The sequence below is a fragment of the Chrysochloris asiatica genome, unplaced genomic scaffold, assembly GCF_000296735.1.
Source record: "Chrysochloris asiatica unplaced genomic scaffold, ChrAsi1.0 scaffold00274, whole genome shotgun sequence".
NCBI lineage: Eukaryota > Metazoa > Chordata > Mammalia > Afrosoricida > Chrysochloridae > Chrysochloris > Chrysochloris asiatica.
This window is the reverse complement of record NW_006408792.1, coordinates 3,798,944-3,817,058: the sequence shown is the minus strand read 5'-3', so window position 1 is coordinate 3,817,058 and position 18,115 is coordinate 3,798,944. Positions and strand designations below refer to the sequence as shown.

Sequence of the window (18,115 nt, the reverse complement as noted above, 5' to 3'; positions counted from 1 at the left end):
TCTCACTTCCCTCCACTTATCCTATCTGTTGCCATCACTAGAGAATACAGACTTAAATATCTCTTAGTATTTTTAAAGCATATATCCCAGGATTCAGCTTTAGAGTGAATTTGAAAACAATGACAAAATTCGCAAGTTGTGAAAAATACCCTAATTGCATCTTCTTTAAGGGGGAGGGGGAAGTGACTTCCTTAATTAAACAACCAAGGTATGACAATATGTCTTTATTTTTCATATATGGTTCCACTGCGGGTAACTATTCAGAGAACACACTGCTATAATACAGAACTGAACAAAAGCATTTTAGCATGCGGCCTTGCTGTACAGAGAAAACTGGTGAACGTCTTCAGACTCTAAGACTAAGAAATGAAATGGGTTAATTCTGTTTGTTGGTATGTTTATGAATCACTCAGCAGTGTAATACGCTGCCTTTTCCTGAAAGCAGAATTACAATCACTCTGGCTGGCTCTGGGCAATTTAAAAATGCAGGCCTAGTGGGTACAATGAGCAAGCAAGAGACAGATGCCACATCTCCATTCTGAAGAGAGATAGATTTGGAGTCTGGCTCTGCATATTTTAAAGCTTGATATGGCCTTCTTAAAGCGTAATGCTGAGTTTCCCTTATCACACAGATTGGCAATCAGCACTGAGAACTTCTGAACCATTAACTGAATACACCTACATTTAAAAAGCAGAACACTGTCCACATAACGGAGTTGCTTTCACACTTTTGCCCAGTTCCCCCCTGCCGTCCTGCAAAAACCCTTCATCTGATGAGTGTTAGTGAAAGCCTCTAGCAACTGTAACAGGCCTTTCTCAACCCAGGTCTAGATATTAAGTATCAGAAAGAAGTGCCTGTGAAGGAGAAGTGTTCACAGGAAAATGGCAGTATTTCTACTGGAGGTACGTGTCAAGTTTCTTCTTGATGTTGTCAAAGGAATCTGCTCCCATGTAATCAGCTTGGCCCTGTTCCCACCGCTCCTTCCGCTCTTCTGAGGATACAAAAGGTTCTGCCACAGCTGGGATCACCCCAAGGGACAGGTGTGACATGGCTCCTGAAACCTCTTCCTAGAAGGAGAGCATAATCAGAAACTTTGAGAACTGGAAATCAGACCATGTTAAAGAATGCAATAAACTGAAGGATGGACTTTCATGCAAAGTAGCAAAAACTGAAAAATATTACATGAAACGAACAAACAAAAGACAGGAATACAAGGGTCATGATATTTTCCTAAGAAAATGAAGACTTCTTGACTCAGTGAAAACATTGGGAGAACAAATTAGGGTTAATGCTTAAGTTCTGCATACCTTTCTACAGAAGCCACAAGAGAAAGCCAGTGTATAGACCAAGTCTGAAAGCTGCAAACAGTTCATTAGAAAGTGTAAGATGGATGGAGAAGGGAACACAAATCTCATGATAAATTCTTGATCTGTGTGGGCTCGGAAAGGTTGAGAACTTAAACAAAATGATACTTCAGAGGCTAAACTTCAGAAAGAACCTAACCAAAGAGCCACACCACATTAATACAAGCTGTCACATAATTAGAACGAAAAGCTGAATGATTTCAGACTATGTACCAAACTCATTTGCCTGTTCAAGCTTTCATTTGGATTACCGAGTAGCCTCTATTCTTGTAGCTTCTGTTAAATTAATCTGCTTAGTTCTGAACAACTTTCAATTCTCATCTTCACCTTTCCTTGGTTCATATTTCTCAGTCCTTGGATTGCAGAAGGAACAGAGTAAAAGTGCAGGAAACAGAATAAACCTATTCTACATTAAATTTGATCCTTATTATATATAAGGTTAGCAATAACTTCAAACGTACCATACAAAGAATAGCAGTGCTATCTTTTTAAAAAAGTTCTGAGGTGAGAAGGTACTAGAAATCTTAGCAGAGAGAGAGGAAAGCAAATGAATACATAATAGGCATTGCTTTTAACAGAGAAAATGGGTTACTCTCAGAAACAATTTTGTTGACCTGTTTTTAAGTGTGTATGTGTGGATTTAAACATACTAGAACTATAAGGTATCTGGATAGATTTCATGGGATTCTATTATAGCTGAGGCCACATAATAAGCCCTTTCCCTGGCTAAGCCTCACGTTAGCCTTCCACTTGTAGCAGGAGTGATATGGGGAGGCCCTTCCTGCCTCCTCTGCTCACAATGTGGGGACTAATGACTCAGAGAATTTCCCTGGGAGAGAAGTCCTAAAGGTTATGCCAACTATGCTGGATCCAATTTAAGAAATTTCAGTTTTTAAAGTGTAACATCCTCCCTGCCACTCCCCAAAGTGCTATATTTAATTCTGGCTGCGGAGGAATACTTTAAGTCTTTCAAACCTGACTAGTCTGTTACAAAACTAATAAAATGTGTGTAACTGCTTTAAGCCTCAGTTAACTTGTCTACAAAAATGAGATATTAATAATAGTACTTATTTGATAGGGTTATTAAGTGCCCAGTTTACCAAACAAGGAGAAATGGTGGTGCCATGGCTAAGCGCTCTGCTGCTAATAACCAAAAGGTCAGAAGTTCCAAACCAACTGCACTGTAGGAGAAAGCGATGGAGGGCTGCTTCCGTAAAGATTCCAAAGCCCAGACCCACTGCCGCTGAGTCTGTTCTGACTCATGGCACTCTGTAGGACTGAGTAGAACCCTTCCACAGGGTTTCCAAGGCTGTCAATCTTTACAAACAGACCACCACACATTTTTCCTGGTGGTTTCGAACCCCTGACCATTTGGACAGCAGCTGTGCTTACCCACTGTATAACCAGGACTCCTCCTGTTATAAGTACACCCTTGGGAATCATCTGAGGCCGGTCCGACTCTGTCCTATAGGATCACTGTGCGTTGGAATAAACTCCATGGCAACAGAACTGTTAAAGTTTGTTTTTTGCCAAGGACTGTTACAAGTGCTGTGATGTACAAGCATTTTTTTTCACAATCCTATGAAACACTGGATTTGGATACAAATGCTAGTAAGTGGCTAAAGTTTATATCACAGAAAAGAGAAAGATCTCTTAAACCTTATAATTTCTTATAATTATAGTCAAGATAATAAAGTGATCAATTAGACTTGATTATAATTCATTAATTTCTCTTTATATTTTCACATGTAACATAATAGTTTAAATCTTCATTTCCCCCCAATTCTTCCAAAGTAAGAAAACTTAAGAGACCTTTAAAATCAGAAAAGATGCACTTGCAAATTGCTATTATAACTGTCAGCATCTTCTGACGGACTCCTATGCCAGCATCCTACAGTAACCACAGGAGGAGCCCTGGTGGTGCAGTGGGTAAAGCACTTGAACACCAATGGAAAAGGTCAGCAGTTCGAACCTAGCAGCTGCTCCTCCAGAGAAAGACGTGGATGGTCTACTTCTGTAAAGATTGTTGCAAGTGCTGTTGAGTTGGTTCTGACTCGTAGCAACTCTATAAGGCTTCTGAGGAGTGGCTGGTGGGTCTGAACTGCCGACCTTGTGGTTCAAACCGACCTTGCAGTCTAGTGCTACACCAGGACCCTGAAACTCTGTCCTTGTTGTTAAGTGCCATGGAGTCGGTTCCAACTCATAGTGGTCTGTATAGAATTTCTGAGGCTTTAAATCTTCGTGGGAGCAGAAAGCTTCATCTTTCCCCCATGGAGCAGCAGACTAGCTCCAACTGTGGACCTTATGACTTGCAGTCCACCGTTTACCATATGGAGCCACTGTACTCCCACTGCGTCCTATAGGGTGACTATCAGTTTCAATGGACATTTTGGCCAAGATTTTGGTCTGAAATTGTTTTTTAAAATAATAACCACAGAAGAAGAAACCTAAGAAGCCCTGGTGGCACAGTGGGTCAAGTGCTGGACTGCTTACCACAAGGTCAGCAGCCACCAGCCGTTCTGAGGGAGAAAGATGAGGTTGTCTGCTCCAGTCAAGACTTACAGTCCCAGAAACTCTAAGGATTAGTTCTCCTCGGTCATATTAGGTCACTGTGAGTCCGAATCAGCTCAGTGGCTGTAGGTCTAAACCAGGAAAGCAACATAATCCCAGAAAAGTGTGTATCTTCATGTTAGTGTGACTGTTACTGCAAACACATACTTATAAGCAGATGGCAAATATAAAACAGGGAGGTTGTTAATGTTTGTCTTTTCCAAAACATGAAATGGGGCATTCATTTTTAGGAGTAATCTTAGTCTTCAGAGGACAACAGGCTAAAAGTTTAGAGTTATAAGATAATATGTGTACAAAAAAACTGTCCTTTCGCTCTCAGAGCCAAGGGGATTGGTCACAAAACCGCCTCTACTTCAGTTTTTGCGGATCATTCTCCTAAATTGGTCATTGTTTTAATTCCACAAAAATGTATCTTTTTGTTTAAAATATCACCCAATATTTCCCATTTCTAATTATGTATCAAATTTGAAAAAAATACAACATACAAAGATTTAAAGAATAAAACCGAACCTACCACATTTGGGCATGAGAAGGTGTCTTTGACAAGGCCAAATTGTTGCAGCAGAGGTAAAATGTTGGTGGTGAAGATGTCCCACCATGTGTTGAGGAACTCAGGATGAATCATGGTTGGGTCATGGGCATCACTTTCCACACTTCTTGTTTTGGGTTCATAAGTATAATTCCATGGTTTGACTTGTCCCAGGAAATGTACAACTTTGGCATTTGCACCAAACCTGCCAGTGAACACAAACTGGTTAGTGAACTCTGAGCCCTATCAAAAAGCAAGCACCTTGATGGATAGCCGTAACAGTGCACCTTCCAGCCTGAAGTCATGATTAGAAAAGAAACTGAGCTGAGAAATTGTGACACCCACACTTACTCATATTATTGGACAGTATTTGAATTCAACTGAGTGTTAACTACACTAGGGAATTAAAACACAGAATGCAGCAAACACGCCTGATAACAGGGAAAGTGTGGCGCAGTGAATTATTTAATATTTCTCTTCTAGCCTTAGTCTTTATAACTTCCCCCAAAATGACTCTTTTTTCTAATGGATCTGGGTAAGAGTAGGTGGGATGAGATACTGATTTGATGACATGACTTGGTTGAGGATGTTAACAGTTCACTGAGACTGTAAAAACTTGAAATGCTAACGTGTATAAAATGAACCGTCTCAGAAGCATGATGGGGGATCACCCCACCATCAAAGAGCCAGGAGTGGAGTGCATCCTTTGAACCCAGAGATTCCTGCACATTCAACCTCCATGACCCAAGGGCAGAAAGCCGTAACACCAGAGGAGTGGCAGAGGAGCAGCAACAGAACCAAGAACCAGCATATGAGACTGAACAGTGGGCTTTCTAGCCCATAGAACAAGTAAAGCTGAGTGACTTTGGGCAGAAGGCAGGGTGTGGTGCCTCCAGGTACTTAGCTGGGATGGAGGGGGACAGGTTGGCTGACCCACAGAGCTAGAACAAGTTATCTTCAGGCTGAGCCTTATGGTGGAATGGTGTACCCTGTAAGCCCTAAAAGAGTTCTGTTGCCCAGGCAGAGAAGCTTGCCTGTGGGCACAGCTGAGGAAAGGCTGTCCTGTCTGGAAGAGCTGTGTCCTGAGAGTTTCTGCCCCTGTGTATTGTTAACTTCCCTAATAAAGCCCCATGACTGAGAGGATGGGGTCTGAGTTCTTGGTGGCTATTCCAACAACTTATCCAACTCGGATGAGAAGTAGAGTGCCATGAGACAGATGGTTTGGTGCCATTTTTGCAAACGTCAACTACTTGGAAAACAATATGGCATTACCTAATAAAGGAAGCCTGGTGTGATGCTGTAGGATAAGCCCTGGACCGCAAGGTCAGTATGAACCACAAAGTTGGTGGTTCAAACCCACCAGCCGATCATTGGTAATCATACGATCCTTTATACAGGGTCGCTATGAGTTGGAACCATTTGACGGCACTTAACAACAACGTAGTAAAGGTGAAATGCTTGTTTTTATTCAGAAACTACTGCACATGTGCTTCAGGGGATCCTCACAGTAGTGTTTGAAATAGTCATTAACTAGAAACCACCCTACTGTACATGTTAGATTAGATTACTGTTCACCAAGTGTTCATTCCTTCTCCTAACCTCAATAGCAGGAGTATACTTCTGGCCTCCCTGATGTTGGGCATGGTCGTGTGACGTTGACTTGTGTTAGCCAATGAACGTGCATAGAATTGATAGTGTGTTTTAAAGAGGCAATGCTTGTTTCTACTCACCTCTCTGAGAAGCTGCAACTTCTGCTCACAGAAGAACATGTCCCAAGTAGTCAACTGGTACCAGAAGAATGAGACACAAGGCACAGATATGCACCAAACTCATGGATTGGCTCCATACCCAGGTGGGATTGCAAGAGCTATCTCAACAGGCTGTAAATCTTCATTGGAGCAGAAAGTCTTATTTTTCTCCTGTGGGGCAGCTGATAGATTTGAACTACTTACCTTGTGGTTAAGGAGCTCTGGTAGTGTAGTGATTACGAGTTGGGCTGCTAACTTCAAGGTCAGCAGTTTGAAACAACTAGCTGTTCCACAGGAGAAAGATGAGGCTTTCTGCTCCCATAAAGATTTATAGCCTCAGAATTCCCAGAAACAAGGTTGCTATGAGTCAGAACTGACTCCAGGCCACACCGCCACCAACCTTGTGGTTAGTAGGCCATGCCAGTAGCGCTCATTGTTGTGTTACTGTTGTGTGCCATTGAGTCAGTTCTGAAGTCGGCTGGTGGATTTCAATATCAAGCTTGCAGTTAGTAGTCCAGTGTTTATTCGACAGTGCCACACCAGGACTCACCAGAGCACATTACACTTAAATAGTCAAAACAAAAAAGTAGTGTTTAAAGAGTAGGAAAGTACTAAAACCTATAAAAATTTCATGATATTGGTTACTTTAGGGAGAGAGAATATTGTAATTAGGAAGGGACAAAAGGAACTCCTAAGGCACTGGTTGTGTTCTATTTGTTAATCTGGAAAATGGGTATTTAAGAAAAACCAAATCATTCTAATAGAATTTTTATATGTCTTATACTTTTAAAGATGCTATTTTTTAAAAAAAAGTAAGGGTAGACCTCCTCTGGCTGGGAAAAAATCTATGCAGATATAAAACAATAACTATAAAGGTGTATCCAACAAGTTCCCAAGGAGAATTAAAACAGTGAGGGAGTGCTTCAGAAATTCAGAGGCAGGGAGGTTGCTGCAGTGGGGCTCAGTGGGGCAGGAGGTCCTGAGCGTGACCAACAGACTGTTGTTGTTATTGTCAAGTGCTATGAGTAGGTTCCAATTCACAGTGACCCTATACAAGAGCGGCTAGTGGGTTTGAACTGCCAGCCATATGGTTCACAGTCCAGTGCCGAATCTATAGGACCTAGGTATTTGGTGACAAAATACAGGTGACTCTGTGCAGGAGAAGGGCAAGCATCAGGTGAACACACCTGTGTGCTAGATCAAGTCTCCTCCAATTACAGCCAGAGAGAAAGCTTTGGGTAAGGAAAAGTAAGCAGGACATATCCTGAGTACTGGGCTCAAGTGTTGGATTTTAATGGATTGGATGGTTACAAACAGTTAACATGCTCCTCTGCTAAACAACCTCAGAAGAGAGACTTGGCAATCTACTTCTGGAAAACCAGCCATTAAAGAATCTGTGGAGCCAAGTTCTACGGTTACATGGGTTGGAATAGGGTCACTATGAGTTAGAATGGACTTGATGGCACTCAACAATTTTTTTTTTTTTTTTTAAACAAAAACAAAACTCTGGGACCTAGGAAAGAACTATCATCTACAAGTTTACTGTATTTGGAATCTACATTCTTTAAGGCTTGTTGTTAAGTGCCATTGAGTCGATTCTGACTCACAGTGACCTTGTGTAGGGTATCTGAGGAACAGCTGGTTGATCTGAATTGCTGTCCTTGTGGTTCACAGTCCAGTGCTTATCCTACAATGCCACACCAAGGATTATAACAGTGCTGCAAGGTAGATTTTACTAATGTGTTCATTAAGGCTCGGAGGTGCTAAAATAAGTTGCCTAAGGTCACTCAGCTAGTAAGTGTCAGAGATGGCATTTGCACAGATTTGCCTCTCCCTAAAGGAGCAGTGTGGCGCTGTGGGCTAATGCATCAGACTGCAAAGTCGTTTGAACTGTAAGGTCAGCGGTTCAAGCTCACCAGCTGCTTCTCGGAAACCCTATACAGGGTCACTATGGGTCGGAATCGACTCGATGGCACATAACAACAACAACAACAGTGGTCACCACTTGACTGCTAGTCAAAAGATGAGTGGTTTGAACCCAGGAGCTATTTCAGATGTGGCTGTAAAGATGTGGTGTCCATGAAAATTACAGCACTGGACAGTTTATTCTGCCCCATAGGGTCACTGTGAGTTAGAACAGACTCCGTGACAATGGATTGGTTTGGTTTTGTCTCTAAAACTTGAGTTCTTATTATTCCATGCTGCCAGCCCCCAAATATGCAAGGGAACAGAACCTAGGTGAAAAGTTACTGTTAAGGGTGATTGTAAGTGGTAGTGTAGTAGTTACGAGTCAGGCTGCTAACCTCAAGGTCATCAGTTCGAAACTACCAGCCATTCTGTGGGAGAAAGATAAGTCTTTCTGCTCCCATAAAAATTTACTGCCTCAGGTACCCTATTTAGGGTCACTATGAGTCAGAACCAACTCCATGGCACACCACCACCAGCATTTATAATCATAGTGCATTTCTTCTAAAAATGAAGGGATGCCTGATATCTTAATGCTTGTTCTTTATTTTATATGCATAGGGTATTGTGCATACACAATCTCTCAAGGATAGAAATCATAAATTTTGTACTCAGGTTGGGTTATCAGTTCCCAGAAATTGAAATTTTGTAAGCCACTATTATGAGCATGACACTGTGTTCTGTGTGGAAGGAAATATGAAGGAAATATCAGATTATGGCTCCAACAGACTTCCATCCAAATTGGGCGATTGCTCAGCTACAGAAAACTAAGCAGCAACCGCACAAGGAGAAACGTCAGGGCTCCCAAGGCAGTGTTGATATGAAGGACTGGCAGTTTCATAGCAATTACTGTAGGTAGGGATTTTCAGCCAATATGTGCAGGAAGCAAGGTCCTAAGCAAGACTTGGGGAAGATGGGAACTGCCTTCAACACATATTCTCATGAGATATCTGACGTGTGTGAGTGTGGTGCTGGTAAGTACCACTGAGTTGGTTCTGACTACTGGGCTTCCAAGGAGGGCGGGTGCGTTTGAATCAACCTTGAGGTTAGCAGTTCAGTGTTTATCCTATGGCATCATACCAGGACTCTACAAATCCTTAAACTGAAAGCTACAATAGAGCACATCAGATAAAGTGCCAGAGTTCCTTCCATTTTCTCAGATAGCTGTCATTGCAAATTTCCTGCCAAAATAGTAGCACTTGTTTACTCCTCCTGTATTAACTGACCACGAAGCCTCAGTGTACCATTTGCCTAGACCCATGGCACTGCAGGTTCATGTGCTGAACTGCAAAGTCAGTTTGATCCTTAAGGTCGGTGGTTCAAGCTCACTAGTCATTCCTTGGAAACCCTATACAGGGTCACTATGGGTCAGAATTAACTTGTCGGCACTTCACAACAACAGTGCCATAGTGGATTAAGCATTGGGTTGCTATCTGCAAGATTGGTGGTTTGAACCCACCAGTCACTCCAACAGGGATAAAATGAAGCTGTCTGCTCCCATAAAGATTATAGACATGGCTTAGGGCTGAGCTGAGCAGAACCCAACCAGATGAAGATAAAGATGTTTGATAGTGTAAGCAAGTGTCAACTGCTACAACTGAACAACTGAATGGACTGGACTTTTGCTTATGGATGCAGTTATGCTCAAAATTCTAGGCAGAATGGAAGATTCTTCAAACCAAGGAACATGCTTGCCTCCTCAGTATACTGGGTTTACTTACAGTGACCCTGTACAGGGTTTCCAAGAAGCAGCTAGAGGGTTTGAACTGCTGGCTTTGTGGTTTACAGTCCAGTGCTGATCCACAGTGCCGGGCAATTCAGGCATCGGCTATCAAAAATAGGGAGCTGTCCTGGTGTGGCACTGTAGGATAATGCACTGGACCGCAAGGCCGATCTGAACAGCAAGGTGTGGTTCAAACCCACTAGCCACTCCTCAGAAACCTTACACAGGTTGCTGTGAGTCAGAACTGATTAGATAGCACTTAACAAGGTTTCATGGGTATGTTTAGTGTCAGAATGAGGGTATTAAAGTAGAATCCTGACTGCATAGTTTTCCTCTTTTCCAGATGGGTCTGGTGAAAAGGGGTGGATGATGCTGCTGATAGGACTTTATGACTGAATTGTGAGTAGAGCAGAATTAATTGTGATGGTTGCAACTGTAACTGTAGAAGTTGTATAATTAAACGGGAAGAGTAGTTCATCTTTCATTTCAGGAACAGATGATCCCAGGACCATCAAGATACAACAGCATGAGTGGAGTGGGAGATCCTTTCCTAGAGAAGCAGCTACAGCAGAGATGGTGGCAGAGGTGGTGGCATGGAGACACAGAGCAGCTGCAGGCTCTAGGCCCATAGACTGAGTAAGGCTGTGTGCCTGAGAGCTGGAGGCTGGCTTGCAGGTGTGCCCTTTGGATATTTGAATGTTTTAATGTTGTTTAATATGTGTGCATCAAATCTTTTTGCTTTGTTCATTTGTGAAATATAATTGGAGAACCACAGGGAGGAAGTAGGATAACTGCTGTTGCAGAGAAGAGATTGTAATCATTGAGATAAAACAAAGTATAATTTGTTGAATATAAAGTTGATGATGTTGTACGTAAACCTTCACTCAATTCACAATAAAAAGTTAAAAAAAAAAAAACCCAACATTATAGCCTATGTTGCAGTTCTACTCTGTCCTATGATTTGTAATTGACTTGACAGCAGTGCATCTGGTTTTAGTGTTGGAATACAGATGTAGGTCATAACATGGAGACAGCAGTACTAATTAAAACAAATGAAAACCCTCTCTTAACAGTTCACAACTGATAAAGTAGTACTAATAGCAATTGTTAAGTGCCGTCAAGTCAGTTCCGACTCATAGTGACCCTGTATGGGGTTTTCCAAGGAGCAGCTGGTGGGTTTGAACTATTGACCTACAGTTTAAACTGACCTTGTGATCCAGTGCTTATCCTATAACACCATACCAGGACTTCAGTCATGTGATTCTAGACACATTATTTAACATCTTCATTGCTCAGGTGGTTCTTCTGAAAATTAACTGAGGTAATGCATGCAAATGCCAGCGACTGTCACACTGTAAATACTCAGTACGTTAGCCATACAGGACAGTTCTTTCATAGACAGGGAGGTCTTAGATGTAAGAAATACGTGGATAAGCTCAACGTATTTCTTGAGGGTAGAACTGCCCTCTCAACCTTTGAAATCCTTGTGTGCTACAGAAAGCATGACGCCAACCATCTCTCCCCCATAGCACTCTCCACATCTCACTCGGGTTCAGTAATTCATTGAAATGGCCACACAGAACTTACACAGTATACTCACAGTCACAGGGTTTATTAGGGAAGGTAACAGGTGACATTCAGGATCAGAAAATGCTCAGGACACAATTTTTCCAGTCACGACAACCTCTCTTTAGCCATGCCCACAGGTGGGCCTCTCTCTGGCCCTTGGCCTGGCCTATGCCCTGCTCCAGGAATATTACAAAGCTCCTTTAATGCTGAAGGGAGTCAGCACTAGCTCTATGGGTCAGCAAACCTAGTTCTCTCAATTAAAGGCCTGGAGGTACCTCACTCTGCAAGCAAGCCTCCCGCCCAAAGTCCCTAAGTTTTACTTGCTCCATGGGCTGGGAAGCGCTCTGCTGGTGCTGCTTCAATTATGGGGCCTCTGTCCAGCTTTCTGTCCCTGAGTCAAGGAGGTTCAATGTTTAGGGACCTCTGGATCCAAAAGACATTCTCCCTTCTTGGCTCTTCTTTGGTGGTAGTGAGATCCTCTCTTCTGCTTTTGAGATCGCTCATTTTATACATACCCATGTCAGAGTTCCAAGTTTTTACAGTAACAATGAACTGTTAACCATCATTCACAACGGATTCCTATCATCCTGTCAGTATCTTCTCCCACCTTCTCTTACTCTGACCCATCAAGGAAAAGAGTCTTTAGTGGCTGTTACACAGCTAAGGCAAGAAGAGACATGTGAAAGAGTTCACTATACCACAAGAGGATGTAGGAAGGATAAGCAGGGATTGTGAAGGTGGTACAGTGTGATGTAACCTCCCAACAGCTACCCAACAAAACAAAAAACAACACAGAAAGCTTGAGTGAACAGGCTTCTTGAAAACTGATGGGGGTAGGCAGGGAGGTCAATGTGTGGGCAAAGCACTGAGGAGCAGACCAGAAACAGTTCCTGAGGATTCAGAGGAGTGAAGGCAGAAAGAAGCAAGAGAGAGCAGGGAAGATGGAGGCTGGAGCACACAGAAATCATGGCGAAGCTTCCAGTGTCATGAGGTGCAGAAATGCAGTTGAGGCCATGGTCAGCCCTATTTCTGTATAGCAAAGAATAGGAACTGTTTTTGATGCTTTTGTTAATGAGATTAACCTGTCACATACTTATCTATGGAAATGACAGGGAGGGGGGTGGTAGGAGGAAAAGTAGTTTCAGACAAAGGCCTATTTATAAGAAGATCAGGGTTAAGGGAGTCACAGCATATGGAAGAAAGGACTTCAACCAATGGAAGGGTCACTTGAAGTTCAGGGGAGGGGAGAAGTGACAAGAAGTGAGCATGCTGAGTGAGAAAAGTGCAGCTCAGATAGGAAGGTGGGGCAGAGTGAAGACAGACTTTGCAGTTAAGCATAAAGGAGTCCTTCATAGTATGTTCCTGGAAATCATGTAAGGTGGCCACTCATCTGTTATCAGTGCCTGATGTAAGGGGTATACAGAAATAGGGCTGACCATGGCCTCAACTCCATTTCTGCACCCCATGATTTCTGTGTGCTCCAGCCTCCATCTTCTCTGCTCTCTCTTGCTTCTCTCTGCTTCACTCCCTTAAATCTTCAGGAACTGTTTTTGGTCTGGCTGCCTCTCAGGACTTTGCCCACATTTTGGCCTTCCTGCCCATCAGTTTTCAACAACACCAGCCACCTTTTATGATAGTTTGGGAGTCTCTTTTTAAACTGTCTAAAGGAGCTCTGGTAGCGTAGTGGTTACAAATCAGGCTGCAAACTGCAAGGTCAGCAGTCCGACACTACCAGCTGCTCCACAGGAGAAAGATGAGGCGTTCTGCTCCTGTAAAGATTTATAGCGTCCCTATGAGTCGGAACCGACTCCATGGCACATAACCACCACCAAATGCATACTAACTGCAAAAACAAAACCATTTTATGCACACAGTAAATGAGCCTGAAAGCTTGGCTTTCATAATAAGACACATTGATGCAAAAAAACCAAGTAAAGGTTTCAAACAGTAGGCCATTTTATATATATATATATAGAATTTCAATTACTCCAGCTATGGGACTCAATGGGTTATCGCTTTGGGTTAATGCACCAGATTGCAAAGCCATTTGAACTGCAAGGTCAGTGGTTCAAGCTCACCAGTCACTCCTCGGAAACCCTATACAGGGTCGCTATGGATCAGAACCGACTCGACGCACTTAACAACAACAACATGTTCCCTAAAGAATGCTTCTGAAAACAACAGGTTATCATTTAAATCCATTTGCTCTTCAGTCATGTATGCAAATCCAACATAATCATATCAAAATGAAGTAACATGAGCAAAGGGCATTACGTAAAAGGGCATTTTTTTTTTTCTTCTAAAAACTAATTTAGCCTTAATGCAAATCTGGGGGTGTACTTTGTAGGAGGGCAATTTGAAATATTTTTCTAGATTTCTCTCTCTCCCCCACTAAAAGCAACAAGTTTTCAATCAGGTTCCAATTAAAACTGATGCCACTTGGCTACAAGCAATAGAATTAGCCAATGAATAAGTAAGAAAAATGTTGATGTCAAAAGATAAAGTTCAACTGACCTCAACCCAGAGTAAGGATAACCAGAAGAATCACTGACTCACTCCCTGATTTAGCCAGCAAATTCCCAGCCCGCAGTGAAGAAAAAAAAAAAAAGAAAAGTTGGGTACGTATCACAATTGTTTCTAAATTACTGTGAGCCATTCATTCTGACCCAGTAATGGAGATTTGTCTCAGCTTGCATACATCTCTTAAAATAAGTGTTCTAATTTTAACTTGATAGAATCTCAAAAAGAGACATCCAGATCACAAGACAGGGTTTGAATCAGAGCCAGCAACAATACTGCTTATGTTAGCCATTAAAATAATCCCTGTGACCTGATGTCACCAAAATAATCAGACAGAATTTGCATGACTAGTTTAGTAGCTGAGAAACATAGCCAGTAATGTGTGGATTAGACCACAGAACTGTTTAGAAAGGAAAAGGAACTAGCCCATTGCAGTGCCACACAGGAGCAATTTTAGCTCCTACAAAGCTCTGTAAGCACGAGGTTCAATTGAGACCAAGAAAAGAAGCAGACAGCACTGCTTGTACGGCCATTCTCTGGGAATCAACAAACTAACAGAAATGCGGCAGCCATGCCAAGCATCTTGGTCCACTTTGATGGCTCATGCTGTCTGTGACACTGACACTCACTCACACCTTCTCAGAGCCACCCTGATGTGCTCGTGCAACCACACCTGGATCCTCCTCCTACACTCAATGAGCAACCTTTTTCCTCTCTCACCAGAAAAGCCTTTGTCTTACCCACTCACAATCTCCAGGGTCACGACTTGGGTGTCTTTGGGGTGGGCCAGAGGAGGAGACCTGTGGAGCACTACAGTGGGCATGCCCCATCTCCAGAAGACAGCTTCTAGCCAGCAGCAAACAAAGTAAGGTCACCAGGAACTGTGGCGCTGACCAGGAGTTGCTTCAAGGTGTGATTTTTCTCTTGCCTTTCAAGCAAAATATCCATCTCAATAAAATCCACTGCCATCTCATTGATGGTTTTCCTTTTCTTCTCTGACCCTCTACTTTACCAGATATGTCCTTCTCCAGGGACCCGCCCCTCCTGATAATAATTCTGACACCACTCTAGCAAGCCTCCCCTCACTTTTTTTGCGTCATTAGTTCATTCTCTCTCCCCATAGTTTATAAGCATGTTGTGACTTTTCTCATCTTAAAAAAATGTCAACCACCTTCTCTTGGTCCCACATCCCCATTCAGCTACCACACTATTGCTCTGCTCCCTTGTAAAGCAAGATGCCTTAGAAGAGCGATCGCTATTCACTGTCTTGGATTCCCTTCTATTCTCTTGGACCCATTTCAACCCAACTTTCTCCCCCACTACTGCACCAGATGTACTCTTGCCAAAGTCAGTAGTGACCTTCACAGTCTAGATCCAGTACCAATTCTGTTACCTTCTTAGCTGACCTATCACAACATCTCAAACAGATGATCATGCCCTTCTCCTTGAAGCATTTTCTTTGCTTGGTTCTACACACATCATACATTACTGTTTTCCTTTTGCCTTGCTGTTCTCAGTCTCGTTCCTATTCCTACTCATTTTCCTGCCTCAAGGGATGAGTCTTCAGGACTCTTATCTATAATCACTCTCTTGGTTAAATACCCTTGTCTTATAGCTATACATGTAATTTATATGCCAGTGGCTTCCATATTTATGTCTCACCAAGACTTTACATCTCTTGAATTTACAACTCTTATGAGTTGTAAATTGATTTGAAAACACTTAACAACATCTATTTACGTATTCCACTTTCACTAGGGTCTTTAATATGCATTTTAAATTTAATATAGTCCAAATTTAGTAAGTTCAATGCATTTCTCATCAGTCCCTGTCTTATCCACATCATTTCTATCTCAGTAAATACCCACTCCATTATTCCAGTTGCTCAAAAACAAGACAGTCACATTTGGCATCTTTCATATCCCAGCAAATAGCTGAAGTTGAAAATTAGGTTTTATGTGGAATTCTTTAACTTGTAAATGCTGACAATGGAGTTTTGCTTTGTTTTTAAAGGAAACCGTGTGTAGGAGAAATAAAATCTATCTGTGGAACAAATACCATCTGCAGCCCACCAATTTGAGACTGCTCGGAAGCAATGTCTTCTACTCAATCCCCATGCTCTTTCCTTCCCTTGTTGATTCTGTTGTTGTTAAGGTGCTGTTGAGTCACTTCCAACTCATAGAGCCCTATGTACAACGGAATGGAACACTGCCTGGTCCTGTGCCATCCTCACAGCCCTTCCTATGTTTGAGCCCACTGCTGCAGCCACTATGTCAATCCATTTCATCGAGGGTCTGCCTCTTTCTTTTTCAGTGATCCTCTACTTTGCCTAGCATGATGTCCTTCTCCAGGGATTGGTCCCTCCTAGTAATATGTCCAAAGTATGTGAGATGAAGTGTCATCCTCCCTGCTTCCAAGACTTGCTCTGGCTTTACTTCCTCCAGGACAGTTTTATTTATTCTACTGGCAGTCCATGTATTGTCAATATTCTTAGCCAACATCATAACTCAAAGGCTTCAATTCGTCTTCAGTAATACTTATTCATTGTCCAGCTTTCATATGTATAAGAGGCAACTTCACCTTAGTCCAAGAAGGGACATCTTTGCTTTTTAACACTTGAACAAAAGGTTTTCCTAAAAGCAATACTTCTTTTGATTTCTTTACTACAGTTTCCACAAGTGTTGATTGTGGATTCCATTAAGATGAAATCCTTACAATGTCAGTATTTTCTCCATTTGTTAAGACGTTGCTTATTTGGTTCAGTTATTCAGATTTTGTTTTCTTTTGGTGAGGTGTAATCCATACTGAAAGTTGTAGCTTTAATCTTCATCAGTGAGTGCTCCAAGACCTCTTTACATTCAGAAAGAAAGGTTGGGTCAACTGCATATCTTAGGTTGTTAATGAGCCTTCCTCCAATTCTGATGTTGTGTTCTTCTTCATGCAGTCCAGCTTCTTGAATTGTCTCCTCAGCACACAGACTGAGTAAGTATGGTGAAAGAATACAGCCCTGGTGTACATCCTTCCTGATTCTTAACCATTCAGCATCCCTCTGTTCTGTTTAAACGCTGCCTCCTGGTCTATGTACAGGTTCCACATGAGCACAGATAAGTGTTCTGGAATTACCACTCTTTGTAATGCTAGCTCTTGAGCTCCCTCTTGATAAGATGGCATCTTTTGAACAGTCTTCTGCTTATAAGATCTCACTCCTATGCCTTTTTAGCCTCTTGTCGGAGCAGCCTTTAAAGGCGGGGCTATTTCTGTTGCGAAAGTTTTTTCCTTTGGTGATGAGGACTCAGGTGGGAGTGGACTACGCAGCAGTAATATCTGAGGACAGATCATGTGATAGAGATACAACATTTGGAGATGAACTCAGAATGACCAGAAGGCTATGATGAGAATGGGCCTAGCAGGCTTCACACACAGTCCAGAAAGGAGGAACAGGGAGTGTGTGAAATCTCTGTTTAATTCTTCCTCAATACCCAAACCAGAATGACTTGTACCATGTATTGTACAAAAATTCTGGACACTTATGCAGCTGCTAAACTGATTACAGACTATGTGCTACTTGAGAGCAAAGGCAAACACCATTCATCTTTGAGGCACTCAGAAGAGCGACTGTGTGGCACACTATACATGCTTCCAGTTTGAATAAGTAAAGCAACAAATGGCTAGGAAGAAACAATGTACAACCTCAGGGATTGGGGGAAGATAAAGATATGTGAAAAATAAAAACTGGCTTCAATTACAATAGTCCCAGGAAGAGTACAGCCAAGGAGTCTCATGGACTAAGGAAAGGCAATCAAATCAGATATAGACAATAACAATAGAGTATGGAGTATAAGTAAGGGTTCAGTTTTCCTGGATAAAATATTTTAAAGAGGTTTGATTAAGACGTTAGTGAATTAGCCAAATTCTCGAAAAAGAAATAATGGATACGAATGTTTTCAGAAAACATCAATATAATGACAACACGTACAGAAATTGTTTTAATTCTCAGTAAGCCAGGTCTTTACCACTCATCTGTCACATTGTCATACTAGGGTGGCTTGGGTATTGCTGTGATTCTGGACACTATAGCATCAGTATTTTAAATACCAGCAGGGTCACTCATAAACAGGTTTCAGC

The 18,115-nt window shown here is 42.1% G+C and overlaps 1 protein-coding gene across 2 annotated transcripts in view; it reads right to left on the bottom strand.

Moving 5' to 3' along the window:
* Positions 1-214: 214 nt before the first annotated feature.
* GYG1 (glycogenin 1) overlaps positions 215-18,115 on the bottom strand; it is a 54,201-nt gene continuing 36,300 nt past the window's right edge. Inside the window, exons 6-8 of one of the 2 annotated variants that reach the window (XM_006874394.1) lie at positions 4,451-4,670; positions 1,309-1,359; positions 215-1,068 (exon numbers count right to left, since the gene is read on the bottom strand). In XM_006874394.1, coding sequence (XP_006874456.1) covers positions 895-1,068; positions 1,309-1,359; positions 4,451-4,670 — 445 coding nt within the window. In that variant the 3' untranslated portion in view covers positions 215-894. The remainder of the gene's footprint in view (positions 1,069-1,308; positions 1,360-4,450; positions 4,671-18,115) is intronic. The other variant, XM_006874395.1, reaches the window with a different exon arrangement.